Here is a 16,706-nt window from a genome sequence, read left to right as displayed (position 1 = left end):
TGAGTAATCCTACTATGCTGTTCTGCATACCAGGAACATGTTTCAACTGAACCTCAGTTTGTAAATACATTTGAATGATTTAGTTTCTTGGATGAAGTGTGAAATGTGTTTTTGTTCTGCCTTCGTTCTCCAATTTGTGAATTTGTTTTCATTCTATGCTAAGTTTGTGTTGAGACTGGTAAAATGCTACTTTGCGAAGCAGAAGTGGGGGAAGTTATTGTTTTTGATTTTAGATATATATTTTTATTAAGGCCTGTCCTCTGGAAATTTTGCGCAGCTGTTGCAGTAAATATTGCCTTCACAATTCCAAAAGTATTCCCAGTTAGATGGTCCCAACATTATAACATTTTGATCCATGATCCTTATTAGAGATATGAAAACGTATGTATGGCTTTGAATTTATAAAATCAAATCTAAACATAAGGTATTGGTGTCTCATTAATAAGACAGTGATTGTATGATTTGAATTGAGGTGGTAGTTAACTATAGCAGCTGTTGTAAAAATAAATGTCAGAAATATATTTCTGTATCAAATAAAGACACTAGATGGCAGCAGAGAACTTGTGATGGAGACCATAGACTCATGTAAGACATTCAACGATCCAGTTGGAGAAGAAAAAACATGGCAATCTGACATCAGCCTCACTAACACTAATTGTGCTTTGATAGTTTAATAAGCACTATTCATTTGAGAGTTTAGAAAAGTTCCTTTATTTTACATTTTCTAGTTTTATTTCATAGATGTGTCTTGGGAATGTTCAGTCAAGGAAAATCTAACCCCCTTTACTGTCTTGTGCAATCAACAAACTTGATAGTATAGGGCATTTTTACTTGTTTATATATAACAAAAAATAAATAAGAAAACATAAAAATAAAGAACGGAGATCAACTTTAGAAATAAGATAGGCCAAAGTTTCTGTGGTAGTCTAGGCTACATATTTAACCTTACCAACTGGTGTTTCTCCTATTCTTAAATAAGCATACCATTAATATCACACGCCTGCTTAATATAACAAGTTTTAGGTTACATTTTTTAAAATCAGTGTTAATAGAAAGGTAAGCAGCTCGATTGAATCTCCGGTCGGACCTCCTTCACGGTGACGCAACGCAGAGTTTGAGTGCTGCCTCCAGCTCTCTGGTATCATTCAAGCTTTTGCGCTTCATGCTCCCTGTCACTGTCTTCCGGTTTCTGGGGGTCCTTGAGGGCTCCCCAGGTGAACACCAGGATCCCACACACCCAGCCGGACCGGGGGTGGGGGGGGGGGGGGGGGTGACTGAGAAAAGTTTGCTGTTCCAGTACATCAGGCAGTTTTGACGGTGCTGTTCCAAGAGGAGCAGCCCTCTTTAAAAACAGCAACATGATGTCCGCTATAGAAACTGGTACCCCAATGTACCAACCTGCACAGCTGCTCAACTGGGTCTACATGTCTTTGCAAGACACTCAGAGCGGAGGATTTGATGCGTTCAAAGCCGAGTCAGACACAACTACTCAGGAATTGAACATCTCTAAGCGCAGTGTTGCTGATTTGAGCTCCAACTATATCAACAACTTCTTCCATCTGAGGAGTGAGGTAGATTTTTTTGTACACTTTGCATGGGTTGTTAATAACATGCATGTTTTGCTGAAACCTTCATCATCTCATTCAATTTTTTTGCTGCAGGTCTAAAACTTCCTTGCACGAATATTATACTCATATAACTCCCTCCAGGTTATTTTTGTTGTATGTACAGTAAACCTCACCTGCATGCCTTTGGGTGGCACTGTGGTGAGTGGGTAGCATATGAATATGTGTTTTGTACCCTGGTATAGTGCTTGAGTGTGTTCAGACTGTTCTGGTGTCAGTTTGCAGCTGGAGGAGGAATGGCAGGTTAAGAAAGAGCTCTCACAAGGATTTAAAAATGTCAGAGTTCACCCCAGCTGGCCTCTGTTGGTCAGAGGTATATACAGTGTTCACACAGTGGGTTTTGGTGTGGCTAAAATGGATAGGCTACTAATTCAAACTAAAAAAAATATAAGGGAAGTAGTCAAAAAGTAACATAGGATTAATGGACATAACTAATTTAGTTCCTATGTTTATTATAGAAATTTGTATTTTTAAATATAATCCTAAATGGTGTACCTCAAGGATCCATATTAGGTCCTTCATTAATTTTTTCATGCTGCTGTGAGGAAGTTTCAGGTAGTGTTGATTTTGGCTACGGAAATAGTGGGTGATTTTGCTCTTTACTTTGCTTCTTGTACATGTGTAAGAGCTCACCAGTCTTAAATGTAAATGTCTTACTTACAATGAATTTGGGTTTTTATTGAGGCTGTCCTGCAGTGTGTTGTTAATTTCTTGTCCAACACCTACCCTGCAGCTGGACTGACAGACATATAAAACCCATAGAATCCATACATTTGTTATGATGGTCCTTTTTGTTTTTTGTCTTTAAAGAGGTATCAATATTAATTTCAGTCGGTTTCATGAACAGCTAAAAACCTCACAGGAGTTTTAAATAATTCAAACCATAATTTAAACCATTCAAATTGCATACTTTAATTGCACGTGCCACAGATATGCAGCAGTTTGATATCTAGCGCACAACACTTCACTGTATGCATCTGATCACAATTGTCTGTCTGTGATGCCATCAGAATGAACAGCCAGTGTCTTCAGGCTGTTCCTACATGTTCGCCCTGCGGTGCCATAGCACCCATCTCCTCCAAAGGCACAAAGATGATGATTGTGCCGAGCCAATAGAACAAGAAAGAAGAATACACGACAAAGGCTTTTTGTTCTAATGAGGAAATGGACACTATTGGCCCACAGTGTAAATGCAGTAAAGGCAGCACATCTGGAGGAATGACATAATGTCGGCTACTGTCAGGGAGACAAAACAGAATCAATCAGGGTGATGGACTGACATTGCTGGCTGAACTGCTCTTTCATCGTACAGTCATGTTCTGTGTGTTGTGAAATAAGAGATACTTTTGTGTCGAGCTCAAGGGAAGCACTGATTTATTGATCAGTTTAACAACAGCATTTTAGTTAAGAACAATACATTGACTCTCTACTATATTAATCAATAAAACATGTAAGGCATTAGCTACTCCTATATAGGATCATACTGCTTTTATGGATCTGTAAATTAAATTTCTTTGCATCTATGGTTTGATAGAACCATTTCTAACAAGATTATGACAATAAATACATTAAAATGTAAAGTGCTAGATTACAACAAAAGTTATCTGGAAAACCTTCACATTAAGAACTGGTCTGACTCTTTGTACTATTATACGGTGTGCAGAGACTTAACATTAATCCACCAATGAAAAAATGGCAAAAATACAATTTAAATTTAAACAGGCCAAAACCTTGAGCAGAACCAGATTTATTAGTGGACAGCTATCTGCAACCGAATGGCCTGAAGTTCTGGATATTGTGCATTGTTTGAAATGGTTTGCCGCAGCCCTACTTTAAAGGTCTTTACCATATTTCAATGTTTGGACCAACATGCTTCAGTTGCAAGGGACTTAGCCTCTCGCTCTTTGTTTTTCCCTGTCAGGCCTTGAACAACAACAACTTCTACAAGAGTTCCTCGCCCTACGGGTCCCTCAGCAATATCGTGGACGGCCTGAGCTCTCTGGCGGACCATTTTTCAGACCTCTCCCTGTCCCCCGAGGCACGCAAACCCAGCAAAAGGCCGCCACCCAACTACCTGTGCCACCTTTGCTTTAACAAAGGACACTACATCAAAGACTGCCCTCAGGTGAGCCAGTCAGCGATACTGTACATCACTCAAGTCCGGATTCACATAGGCACCAACCCTAAACTAAAACACATGTATATGTAAGGAACTACGGTGTTTTGAAAAGCAAATGATGCAGAAAATCATGAAGTTAATAAGATGACACATTTGATCTGACTCTCAGTGCAAACTCTATCCTCATGTAGCCAGACTGTATAACCCCCTTTTTTACATTCAGTGGTGTGAAAACCTAAAATTCCAGGAGCTAAAATCACATTTGTATTCTTTTTTTTTTTTTTGGTGAGAAATAGACTCCTCAGCACATATTTGAGTTAGATGTGCCACCGCAGGTTAGTAATGAGCAACAGATGCCAGATTGGATCTCGGAGTTGGCCTTAATGAAAGATGATAGGTTTCTCTGTGGAACTAGGCATGGCCTCTACTCCAAACACGAAAGAAATATGACCACTGCTTCATGCACAGCTGCACTTCGCCATTGATCAAGTTCAGAGGGAAATGCCTGACATTTGTTAGGTATAATGGAGATAATCAGATGATTGATGGTCAGGATGTGTCCAAGGAGCAAGGAAGCAAAAAGTTGAAATTCCGATTAGCGGGTAATAATTAACTGCTCAATTATACAAGGTTAAAGTAAAGTGTAATGTCTTCCTTTTGGGGCCAACAGAGAATTAGCTCGTTTTATAACATTTATTGAATGCCACGTTTTAAACTAGGTTGTCAATTTCTCAACAAAATAAGTAGTTGTTACAATAGATTTATTGGAATTTACTGGAATCTATTAACATGTAAAGTATTTAATTCATGAAAAAGCTAGCCTCATTTTTAGCTGTGTGTTGAATGTTGTCTGTGTGAGCTGAAAGCCAGAGTTAGACATTTTGAAAAGGTACACTTGCTTCCTTTCTAAAATGAATACAAAAATTGAAAAATTGATTTCATTCTTACCCCTGTAAAATGTCAATGAAGCAACACCCATCAGAGTTTTAGCTTAGCTTAGGAAAAGGAGGAAGTAGAGGAAGAATTAGCAACTGTAGGAGTTAGCTCTACATGCTCTGTTCAAGGGCAAATAACCACCCCACAGAAAGTGATTTATAAGTATTATAGTCCATTTTTATAAAGATTACAAATTCAGGGAATAATATATTATTTTTGTTTTTTTTCTTAGAGTTGCTTGCAAAGGATTTTTTCTTAGCTAAAAACGAGCCATGCTAGGCTTTGGCCTATGTTTCCAGTCTGCTGAGCTACACTTTCCAGGTTACTCTGCATGCATGAGAAGTAAAATATTTCAGAAAACATACATTTAACAAAAAAAAAACACAAGGGTAGAAATAAGGAAGTTAATCACTTTGTCCATTAAAAGAAACGTGATCTACAAAACGCCTTCTTTGAAAGCTTATTGCCTTTCTAAAGCGCTAACAGACAAGCGACTGGTGTAGTGAAGCAGCCAATGCAGACAGTTAAGGAATGTAAGGAATGTTGAGAAAATAATTATGTTTGCTTATAGGTCTTAATATTTGCCAGCTTTGCATCCCTGAAAGTAGGTGTGATTGTACCACAATGTCTCAACATTGAGAGGAAGAGCAAAACCCTCAAATTGTAAAGCTAACACAATGCGACAAGTGGCAGTGTGTTAGTTTTTATTTATTTTTGAGTATACACCGGTTTTAAGCAAAACACTGCAAAAAGACATGTTTAAAGCGCCTTTCTTTACAGAAAGATATATATAGAATCTCATTAGCAGCAGTGTTTCTGTGCACTAGATAGCTGACTGATTTTCACTGGAGCTGCAGTGGACAGGAATCAAAGAAAGTCACGGCTCAGTAAGATGAGAGAAGAAGCACACAGGAAGTGGGTGTGCAGGTCCTTTAACAGCCTAACTCTGGGTGGAAAGGGGCCCAAGTCAACTCTCAAAGTCTGCTCCTTTGATAAAGAAACACATGGTACCTCAGGGAAAGCGATGAAGAATGATGAAAAGTGTCAGCTCAAGTCTATACTATCCTGAAAGGCATTAGTTATGCTGTCCACGCTGTGCTCTGCAAGCAGTAAACATCCTGTTGACAGCAAAGCGGAGAGTTGGGTTACTTGCTTCACTAAAAGGTTAAGACGTCAAAGTATTTTTCGGAGATATTTACGATTTCGTCTCTGCAGCCACACCCCTTAAAATGTGCAAAATCTGGAAACCATTTCTGCTCACTGACTTTCTCCTGCTCCTGCCCTTCTTTAGGGGGATGATGTCAGATTGTATCATGTGTTGCTAGTAATTCAAACCCAAATAAATTATTAGAGTGCCGATGGTGTGACAACAGGCCTCTTCAGTTGAAACTGTGCTGACCATCCCTCTGAAGCTGTAACTAATGAACAAACTGCTTTTTGTTCGTCATGGCTGGAATCTGAGGCATTTTAAGCCCCAGAAAAGTCAAATACATACTGCTGCTACACTGTTGGTGTCCTATTGCATGGTACACTGAATAATGGCTTCATTAAAACTTTCATCTAAAAATTATCACCATTTACTGTTTTAAATGTAAATTCATGTTTAAGTTCTACCAAATACCTAAATGTACTGCAGATTAAAGGCCTCTGGAAATTGGGCTTGAAATGATAAAAAATGCAGACATATTTCAATTTGACAAAATTCAACTGGTGTGGCATCCTAGACACCTGCCTGGCTCTACACACAGCTATAGTTTATGTTACAATCACTGTCACTGAGTCCAAAATTGTATGTTTGATACATCTGAAAAGTCAGAAACCTCTCCATCTGAAAATGATTTATTTAAGTGTTCACTAGTTAGCGCATACAATTTGTCTCAAAGCGACGAATGCAGTGCTAAATGTTGGCTTTTGGCTGTGTTAGCTAACCCTATATAATTACAGAGCTCAACTTCCCCTTCAGACGCTGAACACCCTCTATCGAAAACAGATTAAAAATGGCCACACTTAACTCACACAGTCAAACAATGCATCCATAATTCTGCACACTAAAAAAAAAAACAGCTGACTGAACTCAACATCTGTGTCTGTGCAGTTTTAGACAGAAATATATTTGCTTTTAACTGCACATACGCGTGTTCATTATGACTGTCTTGTCCGCCATGCATTTTTTTGGCGCATCGGCTGTGAACTTTCTAAAAAATAAATGTGAAGTGGTGCAAGATGGAGTATGCACATGAACAGTGGGGGCAGTTTAGAGGCAGAGGAGATGTGACAGAGACTACAAATGTTGGAATCAAGCTGATACAATATTACAAAGTCCCAAAAACAACTTTATCAACAATATTTCAAATTTGTTTTTACACCAATTAGTAATAATTGATATACTTAATATTATGACCATAAGACCCAACATCACACAAAAAGCAGTTTTTTATTTTGGCTTTCAGTGTCTTCAACACCTTTTAGCCCTTAACCCAGGGTCACATCATTTGAATGGCCCCTAATTTATTAAGTAGTTGATCCTGGTTACTGTAAAGAGAAAACACTAGAGACAGTGTGCTGACAGTAGGGTGTATGGTGGGAAGAGCCTGGGCTAAATAAGGAGGGCATTGTCTCTCCAGAGGGGCTGTGGAACTAAAGGTCAGGAAGTCAGCTGTATTGTTCGCTGAGCTCTGCTTGACTGCAGTCATCTCCGTCTCTTTCTGTTTCTGTCTGTGCAGAGGAGCGGCTGTCAGACGACCGTTTAAAGGGCCAGTGAGCTGCTAGAAAGAGATGTCAGCATCCAGTGTGTGTTTTTTTTTGGAAACAATGGGTAGACACAGGAAGTGGGTGTATGTCTTTACAGTTACAGTTTAATCAAGTTTCCATGCAGGGAAATAATCTGCTTTGATAATGAATTTGGAACTTTCGATGCCGCAATTCCTTGATTTAAATTTGGTCTGTCGATGCTGAAACTGATGGCAGATTTTGATCATTTTAAGTGAGTTGAAATCAGCCTGTCATCTAATGATTCAAAAGCTTTGCCTATGTTCCCTTGTTTTGGGTCGTTATGCTTTACTAAATTAAGGGTTTCCTGGCTTTAGCCTTTGACAGGCATGGGAGTGGTATTGATATTATTGATTTACTTTTGGAAAGAGCTCAATTTAGTATATTTATATTCATGTTTCACAGCTCTTTTAACACAGTGATTAGACAGTTAGATCATGACAGTGGGGCAGCTGTAGCTCAGTGGAAGAGTTGGTGCTTCTTTTACTTGGAAGGTTAGAGGCTTAATCTTCAACTCTTGCAGTCACATGTCAAAGTATCCATGAAAGACACTGAGCCCCAATATGTTCATGGTGGCATAGCCAGTGGAGTTTAAATCATGGTGTATACTGCTTTGGACAAAAGCGTCTGCTAAATGAAAAATTGACATTGTATCAAAATCTGTGATCAAAGAAAGAATTAACTTCCCAATCCCATCTGCCCTGGTTTCCAACAATCCAGGTGTAGCATTGTTTCAGTTTAACTGAGATTCAGCTGATTGTTTATCTGCATGATCCAAACTTTTACTGTTTTGTTTTAATCTAATTTGCAAAGGCAATTATCTTTTTTCCCTTAGCTGGCAGCCCGGGTTAGAATCCCACCTGTTGCTCCTTTGCCCCATGTCTTTCCCCACTCTTTCTTCCTGACTCTATCCACTGTCCTTCATCTCTAGTAAAATGTGTAAAATAGCCACAAAAAAGGGTATAGAGCAGCTTTATTATGTACAATAAGATTTAAGTTATCCCACCAATTGCAAAATATAAATGTCATAATAATATTCATTCATGTCAGTTATGTAAGTGGTCGACAAACTGAGAATGAACCCCTAAAACCATCACTAAAATGCTCAAATGATTTTTTGTTTTCAGACCCTTTTTCACTTTAAAAAAAATGCAGAAATAGCACATTATGTCCCGAAACAATTGATGTTTATGATCTAGACTCCTAAAGCCTGAACCCATGTGTGGGAAAAGGTTTTGTTTTAGGATAAAAAGATAGTAATTCAATTTATATTGTGCGTTACAGCTCATCCTTTCCAAAAGCCATAACTTCAGTTGAGTAACTTAAATCAGCCCCAGAGTGCAAAGAGCGATGTAAAGCCAGATTTTAGGGCTGCAGCAGATAAGCTTGGCCCAGATCCTTGTAGCCTGGTGAGAGAGGCCCAGGAGGTTGGCTGCCTCCCTCTGCCATCATCTGGAAACCATCAGGATAAACAATGGACTACTCCAAAACCTCACCCCCACCCTCCTCTCTTTTTTTCTCTCTCTCATTCACTCTCTTCCCCCACTTCCATACCCCCATGAGACATTCTCCTGCAGAACACAGCAACACCAAGCCTATTGGACACCATGTGGTCAATTACTCCACACTAACAAACCCACAGCGTTCTTCCTCACTGGGTTTAATTTGTATCAGACCCCCAAAGCATCAGGGAGAAGCCCAGCTGTTACCAAAGCCAAACAGCAAACTAATGCCTGTACTGAAATCCAGAGAAAATGGTCTCCCATGTTTTCCTGCGTTCACTTCAGTGATCCTTTTCATTGTTATTCAGGAGGGTTTATGCCACCAAAATGATGACTTTCCATTTACTGTAAATAGAGAGCAGTAGAATAGCTAGATTTTTCTAAAGGAGACAATTCGATAAGAGGTCAATAATATGAATCATTCAATTGCTTGGTGTTTATCTAGCAGAAAAGTCAAACATCAATCTGATCCCTGCTTTTTACATCTGGAGGATTTACTTCTTCCCTCTGTTTCATATCAATCGTTTTGGAGTTGGAAGCAACAAGTTATAGAGTTATCAAGTTATCATCCTGTACATAAAAAAAAATCACAATTGGTGACCATTTCACCCTTATATCAGGCTAATAGTAGAACTTTTAATGATCGTTAACAATGAACAGATTCCTGTTTAATGAACGACTGAATGCCAGTTGATTGTGAAAATTCAAAGTAACATCTGTCGACATTTGAAAGTGAAACAACATATTTGTTAAACATTAGCTAGACAAAAGCTAGTAAGCATTCAGCCATCCTGTACACATTTTGCTGTTAGCTCGGAATTTGTTCTTTTCCCATACTGTAACAGTACCCAGAAGTGATTAGTGTTAAGGCAATTTGTAGTTAGCGGTAACTTTAGCTTGAAGCTAATCTCTAGCTAATGATAATAATATTTAGTAAGTGGTTACATGCTAATGTTAGCTGTTGTCTTGGGTAGCATGAGTAATTAAGAACAATCTAATGACTGTTGCTAAGTCAAAAAGGCTACATTCTCTCAAAAAGATTTGGGGGTTCACAGAAGGAGGTACAGTTATCCTTTCAGTCGTAGTGTTAAAGTGTGTGAATAATGAAATAAAGGATAAAGCCTACAACTCTCAAGTCAATTTTGAATTGGCAGTGAAACGTGCAAAAAATCAAAAAGGGAAAACTGGTGTGACACATCCAAGCAAAATGCATACAGGCGCAGAACAAAACAATTTATCAACGTATAATACTGCTGAAAAAAGACAAAGTTCCGCAAACTGTTCAGCTCCCAATAAGCAACTTGAATTTAAACAGAACAAAGTTTTGATCTAAAAGGTCTTCCTCAGGCAAACGTGGCAGGAGACGTTGTTTTTTTTTTTTTTTAAATGATCAGCAAATAATCATTTTAACCTGTAGAACCAAAAAACAGGGACAATAAATATTCTGTCTTTAATCTAACACTATCTGTTATTAAAACTCCCTCAAAACACTTACACCTCAAATCCCACAATGTGGTTTAGTTCCGCCAATTCCCAGATTTATTTTATTTACTCTGAAAAATAATTTGTATTTATAATTTTGGTTAAGCTCCTCCACAAAAAAATATTGTGTGCATCAGTCGGCCTACATTTTTTATTTATCATAATTTAAAAATGTTATGTTGCGTCTACCAAAATCCAACAGTGGATATTTAGGTTAAAAATAACACAATTATAAAAATTCCTAAAATTTGTTACAACTTCAAAAAATGTTCTTCTTAAAAACACACAATTTTAATATGATTCAGTTTAAGGAAAATTGTTTTTGCCAACCAACATTCAACAAAAAGGAGGTAACAGTGTACAAAATAACCCTTCCTTCCCCCTTCCTTCCCCTCAGGAAAACTGTAATCTACAACAAACAAGTCCTCCAGTTTGACAAACGTCACTTTATCTTTAAAAAACGCGACCACATAAAACCTGAGCTCTGCAGCGTTCCTCTCCTATATATTCATTATGTTCCAGCAGATGACAGCGACTGCTTATCAAAGGGAGTCTATCTACCCCACATTCCAGGGTTCTCTCTATCTGACTCATCCTCCTCAGCAGATGATCCGGCCAAAAACAACACACAGTAACGGCTGAGGACAGATAAGACCATTATCAGCAGTGAAAACAAAAGCACCAAAGCAGCGGTAATCAGAAAGTGTTTCTTGAGATTCACCAGTTACATGTTTTAGCTATGAAGTGTATAACCTTGCCTTAAAAATAGAATCCAGTCCATTTGAAATAACATATCTTAACCAAGAAATCAAACACTGATCCAATGTAATCTCTAGAGGACACAATTCCAAAGATTTTAAATGAAGTAAACTGATTTATCTGTAGGCCGTAAGTTGGATATTGTCATTTTAATCAATGTTGATTTCCAGATTTCCAGTTAGGTTTGACTATATTATGTTATATGACAGCTTCCTCCTTGTAGATTGTAAATCTTGCCGAGGAATTTTCTTGAAATTGTTGTCACATTCTATTCATACAGAACAAAGTGATGTTTCAGTGATACCAATTTTTTAATTCATTTATTTATACTTATTGCACAACTAGGATAATATTCTTGTCATATATTTTCTAAATGTAATCATCAAAATGACTTCATATTTCAACGGGAAAAAAGCCGCAAGTACCAGCTAATAACTGAACCTTTTTTTTTTTTTTTTTTCAGCATTCGTTCAAACTTTCTGTCCTTGCACAAGAGTGTCTATTAACGTCAGGGTCAGAAGTGGGATTCCATTTGTTTGCTGTCCCTGTCACATCTTTTAGGGGACTGGTGGAAACTCCAGCCTGTGCCATGCCCTTTGCTGGCCTATGAGCTCCGGACCTTAGGTAGAGTTTGTTTTGCTTGCTCTGCAGAGCGAAAGCTGTTTCCTCCCTCAGGAAGATGATGCTCCATGTCTGCTCTCCCTGTAGGTGCTTGAGGCCATAAAAGTGACCTCCCACAGTGCCTCATGGTGGCCAGATAATGAAAATACAGGCTTCAATGTTCTTCACAGATTTAACACTGAACATACTTGATGTAGTGCATGGAATAAATAAAATGGGCTGCAAAAAGTTTTAAACCTGACATATGTTCCTGCTGTCAAATGAAAACAATATTATAGGGTTGCTTCTTCAATCGTCATTGATTTGCCCTACTTTCCAGTTGAGGTGCTGCTAATTTAAACCAGTCTTGTCGGGATGATTTCGTCGTGATGGGCTTTGAATTTTGTCATATTATACAAGTGCAGAGTTCATCTGGGTTTTATTTCCTCCCTGCTAACATCCGCATGTCCTGATTGGTGGGTCAAGGCCAACTGGGAGGGATGACTGAGAGCCTGAGGTATTTGTCCTATAGCAAGGAGGCCTCTCCCATTGGTCCCCCCCACGGGCCGGGGCCTCCTTTATGGTCCCTCGGGAGCACAGCTGGAGGGAGGGAGCTCATTTCTAATGGGAAAGCTGAGACTCCTTAATTTCTGTCCAACAAATAAATTGCACTTAACCAGAACAATATTTCCAACTTCCTCAGGAAAAAAAATGGGAGGAAAGACGTTGTTTTCTTCTTCTTCTAAGTGTCTACATTTGCATGTTGTAATAGATAAAAGGTGTCCATTTAACATACAAGAACCATAAGTATTGATCAAGTATCAAAGAACATGAGCTTTTGAACTTTAATCATCATTAATAATGATCTCATTCCTGAGACAAAACTGTTCCATAAACTCGATACTCTGGAACACCAACAGGGCTGCTATCACATCTAGTTCTATTCACACAGTGCTTTCAATCGGCTGCAGTCCAAAACAACCAAGCAGGTCTGTGAATATCCTCAAGTCAGAGGTGGTGATGTCTGAAATTGTCAAACGTCATATTGTTGGAAAGATCCCTATTTTCCTTTTTTCATACTGTATTCATGTGCTCTGTCAACTTTTCATTCAGAACCCCTTTTTGTGCACATACTTTGTAGAATTTTAGCAATAAAGGGAAGCTCTGAATGAGTGTAACATAATGTCAGGGATGTAAAGGTTTTTGCTTTCTTGTGTATTTCTTTTCAGGCTCGACCCAAAGGTGAAGGCCTGACCCCGTATCAGGGGAAGAAGCGGTGCTTCGGTGAATACAAATGCCCTAAATGCAAGAGGAAGTGGATGAGCGGGAACTCCTGGGCCAACATGGGACAAGAATGTATCAAGTGCCACATCAACGTTTACCCTCATAAACAGGTAACAGTGTGGCCAGAAGGCAGTGGAACAGCTTTTGTTCACTTTAAGCAAACTATGGCGTCCAATCCTCACAGGAAAAAAAAAAAAAAAATCGTCTTCACTGCTGACAGCTTCGGGGTGAACCAGTTCAAACCAGCTTGTCTGAGTGTTTCAAGATATACTTCATTTTGTTTGACCCTGGAGACCAAAAGCTGCTTTTTAAACAAACCAAATGTTTGATTTGAGCTCTTTGTATCCAACCACAGGGGTAATAACCCACTCTATTGGAACACTTATATGTCTGCTCTGACCACGTTGTTTCCTGATATTTAAAATATATTATCTGATAGTTACACGTAGGCCACAATAACAGGTAGAGTGTTTTTTTAAGCAGCTATCTTTTACCATGTGCAAATTTAAAAATAATTTTACATGATGAATAATAAGGTGTAAAGACGAACCTTCACATGGCGACAACTCCTCACTATATAAACAACATGTTTTTACATTTCCCATTATTGACCGCCAAACTCTTTCCACTCTTTCTGAGTAGTGCGGCAAATTCTTGTCATATCATCTAAGAGGTCTAAAAATCATGTCCACAAATATCTAACACAGCAATCATTCCTTACCTTATAACTGGAACTCTGTCTTTATGTCCGTGCAGCTTTGGATCTTAATACAGATTCATTTGATGTGATTGTATAGCATTACTGAAATGTTGATAAAATGAAGTTAAGATTTAGTAAAATTATCCGTAGATGTAGCTAGGATTTCAAAAACAATACGACAATACAAATCACTCTGAGGACACACGCCACACGAGGACAGAATTGTCTACACTAAGCGCTAGGAATGTCATTCTTATGGGGAAAAAAAATGTGATTTCAGTTTGAATTTAAATTAAAATATCAAACAGAGACATTAGCCTTGACTAAAGCATCATTCTGAATTCATCTGTACTTTTTGACTGAAAAGTCTGTTGAAATCCTTTGGACTCTGTTAAGGATTTGTTGCTGCCGAATAATAGTTTGTATTTTTTTCTTTTCGTTTTGTTTCAGCGGCCTCTGGAGAAGCCTGACGGGTTGGATGTGTCTGACCAGAGCAAAGAGCACCCGCAGCACCTGTGTGAAAAATGCAAAGTCCTCGGCTACTACTGCCGCCGTGACCAATAACACTCTACCCTCCTTAAAAACACCCCTTCAAAGATTTATCAATAAGGAATAGCTTTATTTGAATGACTAAAAAAATACAAGATAAAGAACTTTATTTTACTGTGATGCATTTTCAGTCACAAAAAAAACCTCTGAAACTGTGACTCTTGGCATAAAAGGCTCTTCTTTTTCTTTTCTTTTTTCTTTTTTACAGTGTCTGCCAATGAGGGAGAGTTTTTACTTTTCATTTGAAGGTAACTGACTCTGACTTTTATTATGTATATTTTCCCTCAGAGTCTTAACAAGGAACCAAGAATCTTTTCGACTGTGAATTAAGAAACTTGTGACTGTCCTCACTCATGTTCATTCACTGCAGTTCGTGAGTGAAGTGTCTTTATAACATGTTTGTATATCCCAGAAATAACTTATAATAATGTTTTCTGTATAAAATATGCAACAGGTCTTTACTAAAATAAGATATGCAGTATAAATGTATATCTGTATTGTTATCTGTATTATCAGTACTTGAGGGTGCATACTTTTAGAATATATTTTGACTTATTACATTTTGTGAAGGAATATATGAGCAAGAAAACTAACAGTTTTTCCTCCTAAGATATGTGCTTGTAAGTCTTCAGTTGTGCTTAAAGGTGCACTATGGAGTTTTTGGTAGAGAACTGTGACAGTTGCAGACACAGATTCTGTGGTATATGTTCATAACTCTATATACAAACTGTCCTAAGAGGGACATTTTGCCCCTGTAACACTGTTTGAAGATAAAATGCTATGCGAGAAGTTCTAGTGATGGGCCCTCAACAGTGAAACCGTAGCTCCTGGTAGCTTTTTCGCTCCAAACAGTGTTCCAGGGACCCATTTTTTTCCTTTGAATTAAGTTGTTGTATTAAGTTAAGTGAATATAGCATAGAATTGATTAACTTCTCAAACTTTCAAATTTCAGTCCCAAATCTAGCTCACCTTTCGGTTAGTTTGTCAGTGAGAAGTTTTTCTAGACTGTAACCAAATGCAATAAGGTGGAAGCTTTTGATTCCCTGACATTAGATTGAATTACAGCTGTTATATTCCAGCACCCAGTGCTAAGGGACTCGCCAGAGTGTTTTTATTTTTGGGGTTGTGCCATGACATGAAGAGGGAATACATATGTGAATGTAATATGAAGGATTAAGTGGAAGGCTACGTGTTGCTTTAAGGGCTTTTTGTATTTCAGTGCTCTTTTGATGTTAAATGACTATGGAACAAAATCTTACTATGACTTTAAGCTGTTTTAAAAAGTGTGAAACACCATTTTAATGTGCCTTATAAGTGACCCCTGAGATTGATGTTGATCTCTATAAAAAAAAAGTTTTGTATTAAAAACGATTTAAACACTTTATTCTGTGTGTCCTCTGGTTGTTTTACTCTTCTGCAGAATTTTTTTTTTTTCTGTGTCCTGTAAAAGAATTAAAGCACAAGATGACGGTTGTTAAATCAGGAGTTTTGCATTAGGGGTTTGGTTTAGGGAGGGTCCACACAGGGCTGTATACTTGACAACTGATAAAATCAATTTTTGTCAACATAAACCGATCCAGATGTTACACATGTTTATCCCCCACTCATATTCTCAGAATCTTGATGTCAATATTTTTTGAACATCTGGTATAGCAAAGTTGGATTTGGCTTGGTGTCCGTCTATAGCAGCGCTGGAAGAACATACAGTAAAAGAAAAGCTGAACCCCTCAGGAGAGACTATATCTCGACATTGTACACCTTAAGTCCCCTGGACAGTCCAATACTTAGAACATCTGTCAACTGAGGCTGATGAGGAAAACAGAGGGAGGCGAGGAGAGTGACGCAAGTCTGATTTCATTCACCCAGATGGTGATAAAATATCGGCTTTCCCCTCCAGTAACAGGGCACACCTTTGACTGTAACAGCTCAATGTCAGCCAGTTGTTCAAGGGCAAACATTTCCTGAGAGAATCTTTCTATGTGTTCTTTTCTTGTTCTGTTGTCTTCTTACTATTTGGATTCTATTGTTGATGTTGTCCTTGTATGTGCTGTCTTCTGTGTGCTCCTGCTGCAAAACAAATCTCCCCTTGTGGGACCATTAAGATTCTGAATGAGTCACTCTCATGGTGGTCATACAACATTTTTTAGTCTTGAATGTTTGTAGTGGCCACAGACTTTCTAAGAGAAGTGGATGAAGCCATGTGTTGTCACTCTTTGGTTTATGGACTTGTTTTTACATCTCGAATTTGGTATTTTAGCTGTCTCCATATCGGTTTTTTTTTTAAGCCTAAAGAAATGATGTCAGTCATGTTAAGACAACATGATTGGTAAGAATTTCTACAACTCTTTCCTGGTGGTAAGGTAGCTCGTCGATTTGATTGT

The 16,706-nt window shown here is 38.3% G+C and overlaps 1 protein-coding gene across 1 annotated transcript; it reads left to right on the top strand.

Annotated features, from left to right (window-relative positions):
- The first annotated feature begins 1,248 nt into the window (after positions 1-1,248).
- On the top strand, positions 1,249-15,709 carry LOC109992985 (zinc finger CCHC domain-containing protein 24). Its single transcript, XM_020645783.3, has 4 exons — positions 1,249-1,571; positions 3,547-3,750; positions 13,022-13,186; positions 14,227-15,709. The coding sequence occupies exons 1-4, from the start codon at positions 1,359-1,361 to the stop codon at positions 14,338-14,340; spliced, it is 696 nt and encodes a 231-aa protein (XP_020501439.1). The 5' UTR covers positions 1,249-1,358; the 3' UTR covers positions 14,341-15,709.
- The last annotated feature ends 997 nt before the right edge of the window (positions 15,710-16,706 follow it).

The sequence above is a fragment of the Labrus bergylta genome, chromosome 21 (genome assembly GCF_963930695.1).
Source record: "Labrus bergylta chromosome 21, fLabBer1.1, whole genome shotgun sequence".
NCBI classification, from domain to species: Eukaryota; Metazoa; Chordata; class Actinopteri; order Labriformes; family Labridae; genus Labrus; species Labrus bergylta.
This window is presented reverse-complemented; position numbering and strand designations above follow the sequence as displayed.

Excerpts from the sequence above, each read along its gene's own strand:
- LOC109992985 (XM_020645783.3), top strand. The coding sequence starts at position 1,359 with ATGATGTCCGCTATAGAAACTGGTACCCCAATGTACCAACCTGCACAG. Across the intron at positions 3,751-13,021 it reads ACATCAAAGACTGCCCTCAG|GCTCGACCCAAAGGTGAAGG; the intron begins GTGAGCCAGTCA and ends ATTTCTTTTCAG. Across the intron at positions 13,187-14,226 it reads ACGTTTACCCTCATAAACAG|CGGCCTCTGGAGAAGCCTGA; the intron begins GTAACAGTGTGG and ends GTTTTGTTTCAG.